We start from the raw sequence: 10,171 nt of genomic DNA on the forward strand, positions 1-10,171 counted from the left end.
CAGAACTTCCCAAGAAGCAAATGGGCACAAGGAAATCACTGGACATTGTTGCTGTATAGATACTACATGGAGACTTACAGGATTTGGCAACCCATTTCTTCTCTTTTGTGCTCTCTTTCAGCCACCATATTCCTTTTTAAATGTATGAATGGTGTTAGCTGACCATTCTGTCTACAATCTGTTGCCTCAAGAACCTCGAAGGTAAGTTAGAAAACAAGTAAGGAGCCAGTGGTTAAAATTTCAATATAGAATAATTATAAGTAAAAATGTATGTATTTATTGCAAATACTTTTTTAAAAAATACAAAGGCTCAAAACATACAAAGGCTCAAGTCAAGCCTCATCACATGATAAAAGTGACATATGCACTAGAGGAAACATTTATGACCTAATGTTTTGGCTCAGACGGGCCTTACTCAGAGGTCAAACATTAAAAGGTACATATAGGCTCCTGTTACAATCAAAAGGCAGTTAACAAGTTGATATAGGACCAAAAAAGGCATTTTCCAATATGGAATCAAATGACACAGGAAAAATATTATTTTTGAGGCCTCCTTGAAACGCAATATAGAGCAGTGCTAAAAGACAGGTGTAATAAGCTTATATGGTGTCTTTTAACACTGCTCTATAATGAGGGAACATTGGCTCTGATCAGGTGGTTTCACCCATACTTTCTAGACCAAACTTGGACGGCATACACATGCAGCATTACTCAGCTTGTATACATCTGTAAATGACACAAGGCTATGTTATGAGGCTTGATTTGGGCCCTTGTATGCTTTTTTTTTAAGTCTTTGCAATAAATACACATATTTCTACGTATAATAATTATTCTATATTGCAGTTTGAACTATTGGCCCCTTACTTGTTTTCTAACTTACATTTGAGGTTCTTGATTCCATTTGGTTGGGTTGAGTCCCCCCCCCCCTTTTCTAGCTTACTTTCTTAGGCATAAGAGTACCAGTCCAGATTTCATTATATAACAGTTCCAATTAGGAAGAGTTAATCTTATGTAACTCCTGTTGCTAGAATGGCTTCCAGTGGGTTAGACCATTGAAAACTGTCTTTGTATGATTGACTGTAAGTCTGAAAATAGTGTATTATTAGGTCAGAATAATACAAGAAAAGGAACAGCTATTGTTCAAGATGAGATTATGAAGCTGGCAGTGCTTAGACATGTTTTGTTTAGAAACAATTTGTTGTTAAATAGTAGGTGATTGCTGTACCGGACCCATATAAATAAAACCTAATCTCAATTATCAATGTTGGTGACCTTCTCAGCAAAAAGGTATTATGTACTATATGTCTGTGACAGAAGAGATGCAAATCTTTCGGAACATATATATGGTAAAATAAGAATTTCAGTAAAAACCAATGGCCATAGAAACTGAACGCTGCCTTTTAAAAAGTTTTTACCAACATATTATATGTTCCCTTCCCCATCACAAATATCAGTATCCACAGATCACCCTCAAGCAATTTTTGAAACCCAGTTGAACAAATTATTCACATAATCTCTGTCCCCAAAGGGATGTCCACGGAGAGTCTGAGAAGGAAGCAGCACAGAACAGTCAAAACCTCCCGAGGCAAGAAAGTTACTTTCTTATGTGTGTTGTGGTTTTGTAGATTTTTCTATTGTCTTGTCATCCCTGTAACAAGGTTTTTATTTATATAAATAAATGACCCTGAAGGCTACTCAAATGTTACAGATTCCCATTAAAACGTTTTGATGGCTCCTTCCTGCTACCATCCAAAGTGCTCCTTGAAAGAATGCTCCTGCATACGTGGAGGCTTTCAGACACAGTGCAGTCTGCAATTCCTAATATTCCAGTCAAAATGTTTCCAGTATTATCTGTAACGTTTCATTCTGAAATCCAGCAAACATCTCCCCTTTTCAGTAGAGGAGATTCTATTAATGATAATAAGGCTGGATCCAACCCTTTGTAGTTGGTTTAATGGAAACAAGTTATTCAGCATGGCTCCTCCTAGTAACCCCTTCCAAATTACATGCACTTTAACAAAAAGTGGAGGTATACATGAACACTGTTCATTGGTCCTCTTTAAATAAGATGCGGGGGAAATTGTTCTTTTGGTATGTGTGCATATGTGTAATACAATTTCCCTGTCAAATAGGCATGGTATGAGGAGAGATTAGCCAGCAGCCGCTCAAAGTTGAGACACACCTGCCTTGATTCAGCTGTGTTGTTTATAGAACTTTCCTCTTAGAACAGTTATTTTCTAAGAACTTTTTTGAACAAACTCTTTGAATAAAAAACTTACCAGTTCCTATTTCCTTTTTGGACTGTAGAATCTTTATCTGAATTTGTTTGTACAAATTGAATTACAATTTTTTGTTATCTTTAGTTGAAAGGGATCAGAGGTTACAGGTGACTAGGAAATGGGTGATAGTCAAATGCATGCAATAAAAAAAGGCTACAGTTTGGTCAGAAGTGGGGACTGCGGCTCTTTTTATGATGCAAGTGCTTTTTCTTGGAAAGTTCTTGGAAACATTCTCCCACCATCTTTAATCATTCACAGTTAATTCTTAATTTCTCACTAAAAGAAATCTGTCATTATACAGTGACAAAAAAAATCTCTTACCACAGTTGTTGGGTAGTGCAGAAAAATTAAAAGTGTCAGGCTATATTTTAATATACTTGGTTCATCAGGTAGAGTGTTCATTTATTTTCTAGTACAGATTACCCTTTTAATTATTAAAGAGAGCCCACCCCCATCTTGGTGTAGCTGCTGGGTGAGCAACTCAAAACCTGTTTTTTAAAGTTAATTTCTTCCATATTGATAAGTTCAATTGCCATCCTAATTGTACTTACCTGGCAGCCCCATCTTTTAAAAAAATCTAGGACAGGGATGAATTTTCCTTACATTTTAATCAACAATTCACAAAGGTAGAAATGAAGCCCTTAAATACTGCAAAGGTCTTAAATAGTTTTTTTCCTCCCCTTACATTATTGTGGATTAGATCTCCCAAAATATATTTTAGTCTAAAAACAGCTTGGAGGGATCAATTTGGCTAGAGCTGCATCATGAAGGATTTACAGTGGAATCCTAAACAGAGTTATACCTTTCTAAATCTGCTGGAGTCATCAATCATTCCCCCCCCCCGCCGCTGTTTTCCCCAAAGACCTCCCCATAAGGAAATAGATGAGGGGAAATGGTTAATACATCCTTGCCTGTTTCAGCATTCAAACCTCAGTCCTGTAGCTTCTTTAACATATCCAAACAAGGAAAGAGAGACAGAAATCGGATTACACATGATATATTTTATTCCTAATATTCCAGTCAAAATGTTTCCAGTATTATCTGTAACGTTTCATTCTGAAGTCCAGCAAATACCTTCTAAAATATATTTTCCTTAGGAACAACATGTCTAATAGCAAGTAAAATTTTGTGAAAATAATTGTGACACTATTGAAAGAAGAAGAAAATACGTATTTTGAGATAACTAATTCTCCAATAATGTAGTTATACAAAGCCAGAGATGACTTTTTGTTTACACTGTGGACAAATGTGATTGCTATGAATTTCAACAAAGTTACAAGATACAAATAATACTGAATAAGTATTAAATATTTTGTGCTGTCACAAAAGTGGCTAACATCCAGAAAACCCATGACATGCTTCAGTAATATCTTTGGCATTTTATTTATATTTCGTTATAGCAACTCATTTTTAAGTCAAGTATAATATATCCTGATTGATCTTACAACATTAGAGACAGGAGACAGAGTTTGCTTTCTGAATGTAGAGAGAGCTGCAAACTTATTGCCCCTGTTGTGATGGATTATGTTGCCATTTCTTTCCTTTGTTGTCTTTTTCAAGTAGTCTGACTGGATTCTCTCTAAGAAAACAAGGAGGCACTACCCACTGATATTTCTGAGAGAAGGGTCACCTCTCAAATTACCTTTTCAGTTCTGTTCAGAGCAAAGTTCTTTTTTTTCCAAATTGGCCATCACTCTCATTAATATATGTCTTATTTTATTTATAAAACAGTATATCAAAACTGTGTCAGGTATGTTCATTTGTTTTGTTCCCTTCACTTCATGTATACCACTCCAGTTTTCTGCAATTTTATTGAAGGCTCATAGCCATTAATTACTTCAGGTTTTCATTTCAGAAATTCCTTTGATATAATTTTAACCAGTTACATGCTTGTTATTGGGGATGACAAAACAATGACATTTGGAATTAAGCCTCCGGTAGCAGGACCTCAACATAGCAGGTGCTGTCAAAAACATTTATATACTAAAATATTCTAAAATACATTAAAAAATCCATGGAAGTGATGAAAAGACATAATTTAAGGGGAAACATTTTAGTCCCAATAATAGAAATCCAGTCACAACAGTGATTCGGGCTCTATACTTTCTATACAGTGATTCAGGCTCTATACTTTCTAACATAATCCACAAGCTTCTCTATAGATTTGACAATTCAGTATCAAGTCTGTTTGTTACACATACCATTTATTTGATAAAAGCTGGGGTGTCTAGGTTTTTCAGTTTTTACTGAAAAAAAAGACATTTGAAATCCAGGAAGATTATACCCCATTACAGCTGATAATTCTGGAAGAACAGCTGTCTCACTCTGTTGCAGCAAAAATAAGTTAGTCGTACTGTTTTGTTAGTCTTTATGGTGCCTTAAGACTCCTGTTAGTTTGACCTCATGGAAGCCAGTGTGGTGTAGTAGTTAGAGTGCTTGACTAAATAGAAACAGAGAGATCCAGGTTTGAATTCCATCTCTGCCATGGAAGCTTTCTGGGTGAACTCCAACTGCTAAGTGGGGCCTTATTCTGGTTGGGACCTCTGCAGTTTGGGGAGAAAGAGGGGATACTAGCTCCCAACTGTGCCATTTGGCCAACCCAAAATGGCACCGAGGGCATTGTTTTCTAACACACACACAGTGCCTTTTCAGGGTGGAAAAATGGTGCAGGAGGGTGGCAGGGAACTAACTTTTTAAAATGGTGGCACATCACCAGGGCAAACCTGGCGAAGCCAGTCTTGTTCATAGGTTATTTAATATGAACTCGCAAACAAACAAAAAACCCTGACTTGAGTATCTAACTAGTCTACTCCTTACACTGGGTGATAAACAAGCATAGAATAGCTAATGAAAACCTTTAATTTTTAAAAGAGGTGTTCTAAGAACACATTAGAAATATACACGAGACTGAAATATTATTTCTAATGCCTGATATTAGTCCTTACTCTTTCTATTCCCTCTGTTTTGTGTTGCCAATCAGATCTTTTGCCCCCTGCCTCCTGAGAGCAGTTTTTGTTGTTCACTTTTGTGCTATATAAGGCAAGAGCACCATGGAGGGAAGCTACAAAACACAATGCAAACAGTCTGCTGTCACATTTGTATTTCCAAATGCCATGACCAAGCAACTTTGGGAAGGCAAATCTGCCCTTTCACTTTAAGCACTGCACATACACAGGATCAGCCCAGAAGTGAACATCTGATGCTGTCCTTTTCCCACTTTAAAATGATTACAGGAAAAGGAATGCTTCTCCCTCTGCCCTGACTCAGAATTGTTGGAGAAATCGCACACATAAATCCAAGCAGCAGATGAAAATTTGTACCAGAAATCGAAATTCCAATAAGCTTCAGAAATTTTTCTTACATGCCTGTGCATGATCTGCAACAGTCCTTTCTTTGCTACACTAATCCAGTTGAAAAATAGTTTGTCACTTCTTCCTTCTCATCCTTATTAAGCTGAGACTTAACCTCATCACCAGAGACCCTGCTCTTTTTCGTCCTAAACACAAGGGATTTTATTTGTATCACTTGTATGGATTTGTGCATTTACATTTTGAAGCCTGGGTTTTAAAATGTTATCACACTAATACAGGAGTCTTTCATCCTGACAAACTGGGGAAAGTAGTTCAGCATTCAATGACAACTATAATATGGTATTGTGTTCCGTGACAGTATGCCTTCACACAATACCTATCTTTATATAAAACTAAACTTGTGCTTTAAATGAGTCATACCTCCCTTTCTGTTCACTGTGCTTGAACATTCAGGACATTCCAAGACATTGGTGTTTGTGAGACATGCAAGTCAGACTGTTAGGGATGGGCACGGACTGGACCACGGACCTAATTTTTCCATCGACTGGGGCCCAGTTCTTGGTCCATGAGCCCGATCCATGCCATCCCACTAACATGAACCCCCACAAGTCCATGACCCTCCCAGGAGGTTCGTAAGGCCTGTCTTGGCAGGGCTGCAAAAACCATTTAAATTGAGTGCATTCCCTTTAAATGGCTCTGTAAGCTGCGTAGTGTCATGGACCAAACAGGCCACAACCCAGTCCGTTAAATGTGTAGGTTCGTGGTCTGGGGATCCTTAAGCCCCATGGACCTCCACACCTCAACAGACCACAATTTTTCTGGACTGTGCCCATTCCTACTCCCTGAATTGACTGCTAGCAGTAACATGGATCACTCAGCAACAGTAGCACCAAGACTGTAATAGACTTGCTCCAGCAGCATCTTGTTTTCCTCAGTGGAAACAACTGCCACCAGAACAAGTGAGTTAAGCCTGGAATTAAAAAGAAGAAAAAAAGGAGCTGAAGTTTAGGTCCAAAGCTGCCTAAAACCCTATGACTAGATGTGACTGTGGTAAACAGCTCTAAGTGTGGGAGAGAAAAGCAAACTAAAATGTGAGAAGGTTCAGAGGGTAGCCGTGTTGGTCTGCAGGAGAACAGTTAGATTATGTCCAGTACACATTATGGTCTGCAGTAGAACAGTTAGATTATATCCTGTAACACCTTAGAGACCAACAAGAGTTTCAGGATGTAAGCTTTTGAGTCAAAGCTCTCTTCATCAGACACAGTAGAACAGAAGTGAAGATCCTTATTTTCTACTGTGTCTGCTAAAGGAAGCTTTGACTCTTGAAAGCTTACATTCTGAAACTCTTACTGGTCTCGAAGCAGCTGCTGGATTCTAATCTAACTGTAGGATGTGAGAAATTATTTCAGGCAATACATACATGTGTTGGCCTAAAGGGCAAAGGGTACAACAGCTCCTCTATTCATGAAGCTTCCTCAATGGACTGAGGTCTTTGTTTCATGTTACCAGAAGTTTAATAGAAACCATATGCAGCTTGACTAGTGTCCAGAAAGGGTTGTTTGTGTATATTATTTTAAATGGCACTTTTTAAATTATCAGTATCTGAAACTGTGTTATACTTTTTTAGAAAGGCAATTAACACCTTATTGCACAGAAAGGATTGGCATATTGATAAAAATGTCTTAACCTTTTCAAGTATGCATGGAGAAAATTCTAGCCAATTAACTTATATAAAGAAACACACATTATTATTGACAATATAACTTGATCATTTACAGTGAGGGTCAGATTAATTTCAGACTTCTCTTACCTGAGAACATACCCAATACTGTTGTAACATTTATTATCATTAAAGTTTATGATTTGCCAGTGGTAGCCATAATCACATGATGTTAGCAGACTTATAAAAATCCTAACCCTTGTAGCAGATAAAATATTGTGTGTTGATCCAAATGGCTTGATATAACTTAAAGGCAATAGGCAAGGCAAGATATCATACTTGTGCTTTTTCCATTTTAGGACTGCATCAAAACATGTAGATAAAGATCTTGGAAATCTAGAGGAAAATAAAAAGTTAGAAGAAAACAATCACAAGTCAGAAGCTTGAGATACAGAATGAGTCAGTCATCAGTCCAGGTAGGTGAGAAGAATTATGTAATGCATCATTTTTGTCCTCTCAGTACAGTTGTTTCTCCAGTCTCTGTATTGCCTAGATGAAAGGAACTGGAGTTATCTGCTGACCATTTGGAATGTCTTCTGCAGCTCTTTCAGTGGCTTGTTGTGACTTCTTCAGGTGGGGCACGAGAATAATATTCAGAATACTCATCATGTGAAGAAAAACTCAGGTGGCTGTTCAATTTATTAAGATTTATTGCCTCTCCAGTGTCACCTTTTTTATATTTCATGGGATTGACTTGGCTATAATTCCACAGTGTTTACTAAGGTGCCATCAGTAGTTTCTACGAGACATGTAGTCTTCTATCTGACTCCTCCCCAGACCATCTGTTTTAAAATAGAGGCATGCAATTTCTTTTTAGTTTTGCTACAGAACTATAATTTGATTTAGTAGTTCATGTTCATTTTAGTTATTTTTGTTGCCACATGTGAACAGCTCTCATTCTCCTCTTCCCTTGCACACATAGCTGCACTTACTGTGCTGCTGCTGGCCAAGCTTGATAAGTGCCAGGTGAGCACCCTGAGCACTGTATTCTCCATGGTGGCCCAAGGCTCAGCACCTTGAATGCATTGGAAACATTGCCATGCCTCCTGATCATTGCCCTCCACTTCTGTCTATCTGGGTGCTGTTACCATAGCCATGTTGCCGAGTCCGGCTTGCAGCATCCATCAACAATAAAGAATTAAAGCAAGTGAACAAGAAGAAATAGCAATGTGTGATGTTCACCTTAGTTTTTCACTTCCATTTCTGTTACCACAACAAATTAATCAAGGGGTTGAAGCACCTTTCCTATGAAGAAAGGCTGGAGAGTCTGGGACTTTTTAGTTTAGAGGGGGAAAGGTGAAGGAGGGACATGGTGGAGATTTATAAAAGTATGTATGGGGTGGAAAGCATGAATACGGGGAGCTTTTTCTTCCTTTCCTATAATATTAGAATTTGGGGGCACCCAGTCAAGCTGATGGGCAACAGGTACAGGATAGACAAAAGTAAATACTTCTTTACTCAACAAGTAACTAAGTTGTGGGATTCACTGCTAGTGAAGGTAGTGATGGCCAAGTGCATAGATGGCTTAAAGGGGGGTTACACAGATTAATGGAGGATAGGTCCATCAATTAATACTAGCCATGGTAAGTAAAGGGGAGCCTCTGTATTGAGATGCAGTAAACCTGTGAAACCCAGTACTACAAGGCAACATCAGGGGAAAGTATTGGTTTCTGTGCCCTGGATGTTGTTCCTCCAGGGCAACTGGTTGACCACTGTGGGAGATGTGATGCTGGACTAGATGGACCACTTCTCTGATCCAGCAGGGTTCCTTTTACATTAAAGAAATGCAAATGTGCTTTGGGGGTTAATTCCCCCCCCCATTCATTTCGTTATGGATGTGCATCCCTACTTTATTTTATTTCTTTTAAAACATTATATCCTAAAATATGCTATGTATATAGAGGTTTCCAGAAAGTACAAAAATACTATTAATGTAAAACACCAGTCATGATTTAAAAAAAAAATCAAAACACCCTTGGATTTTACACAAAAGTGCCTTAAAAGTCACGGTGGCATGATGCTTGGGAAAGTCTTCTACATTCATGCATTTATTTTTGAAGGCTACATGTCCTACCTTTATATATAATTTCTAACATGGGACTCATAAGATTTTACCTTCTGAAAATGTCTATATTATCTAATATAACTCCAGGAGCCATTTCCTTGCTTACTAGTGTGGAATGGTCTATAGAAGCATTTACCATTCCCATCTAGACCTTTGACCTTCTTTTTCATATTTTCAGGAATAAACATAGACCGACTGAAGCATGAACATGGATTGTATTTAAGATATATACAAAGATGTGACAGCTATTCATGGTTCAAGTATTAAACAGACCATTCTACCAAGTTTTCAAAGGAATTTACAGTTATCTCAAGCTCACAAAAAAAAACAGCAAACTAATTTTGGCAGCAGCCGTGATAATAGGTCACAAAGTTGTGTTCTGTTTGAATATATATTTTTTTTGTAAATGTCTGCACTGAAAATTTCTTTTGGTTTGCCTTTATGTAAATTTTTTACGTAGCTATTTTTATACACTGTAAGGCTTTGTTCTGGGAGTCGCTGGTAATCTGATGTATAGTGTAATGTTTTTATTTCTGTTGGTTTTCACACCCTTTAAAGAGGTACATTTCTAATTCTGATTGCTATCAGTAAAGTTCCTACTTTGCACAGCAAGTATCTAATTTATAAGATTGCCTTATGGGAAAATGAGACACTTCTCTCTCTGTTTTTCAACCACCATTAAGAAAAAGGGGGAAAATAAATCTGATTTAAAAAAAACACTACATAGTTTATAAAATAATGAGAAATTGATCAGCTATAATGAACATGTACATAATTTCCAAAAGAGTTGGTTGTT

At 37.5% G+C, this 10,171-nt stretch overlaps 1 protein-coding gene across 1 annotated transcript in view; it reads left to right on the forward strand.

Annotated features, from left to right (window-relative positions):
- ALCAM (activated leukocyte cell adhesion molecule) overlaps positions 1–9,621 on the forward strand; it is a 28,671-nt gene extending 19,050 nt beyond the window's left edge. The window contains exons 8-9 of the mRNA XM_015424525.1: positions 7,610–7,726; positions 9,554–9,621. Of these exons, the coding sequence (XP_015280011.1) occupies positions 7,610–7,697 (88 nt within the window). The 3' untranslated portion in view covers positions 7,698–7,726; positions 9,554–9,621. The remainder of the gene's footprint in view (positions 1–7,609; positions 7,727–9,553) is intronic.
- Positions 9,622–10,171: the final 550 nt, after the last annotated feature.

The sequence above is a fragment of the Gekko japonicus genome, unplaced genomic scaffold (genome assembly GCF_001447785.1).
Source record: "Gekko japonicus isolate JY-2015 unplaced genomic scaffold, Gekko_japonicus_V1.1 scaffold187, whole genome shotgun sequence".
Classification (NCBI taxonomy): Eukaryota; Metazoa; Chordata; class Lepidosauria; order Squamata; family Gekkonidae; genus Gekko; species Gekko japonicus.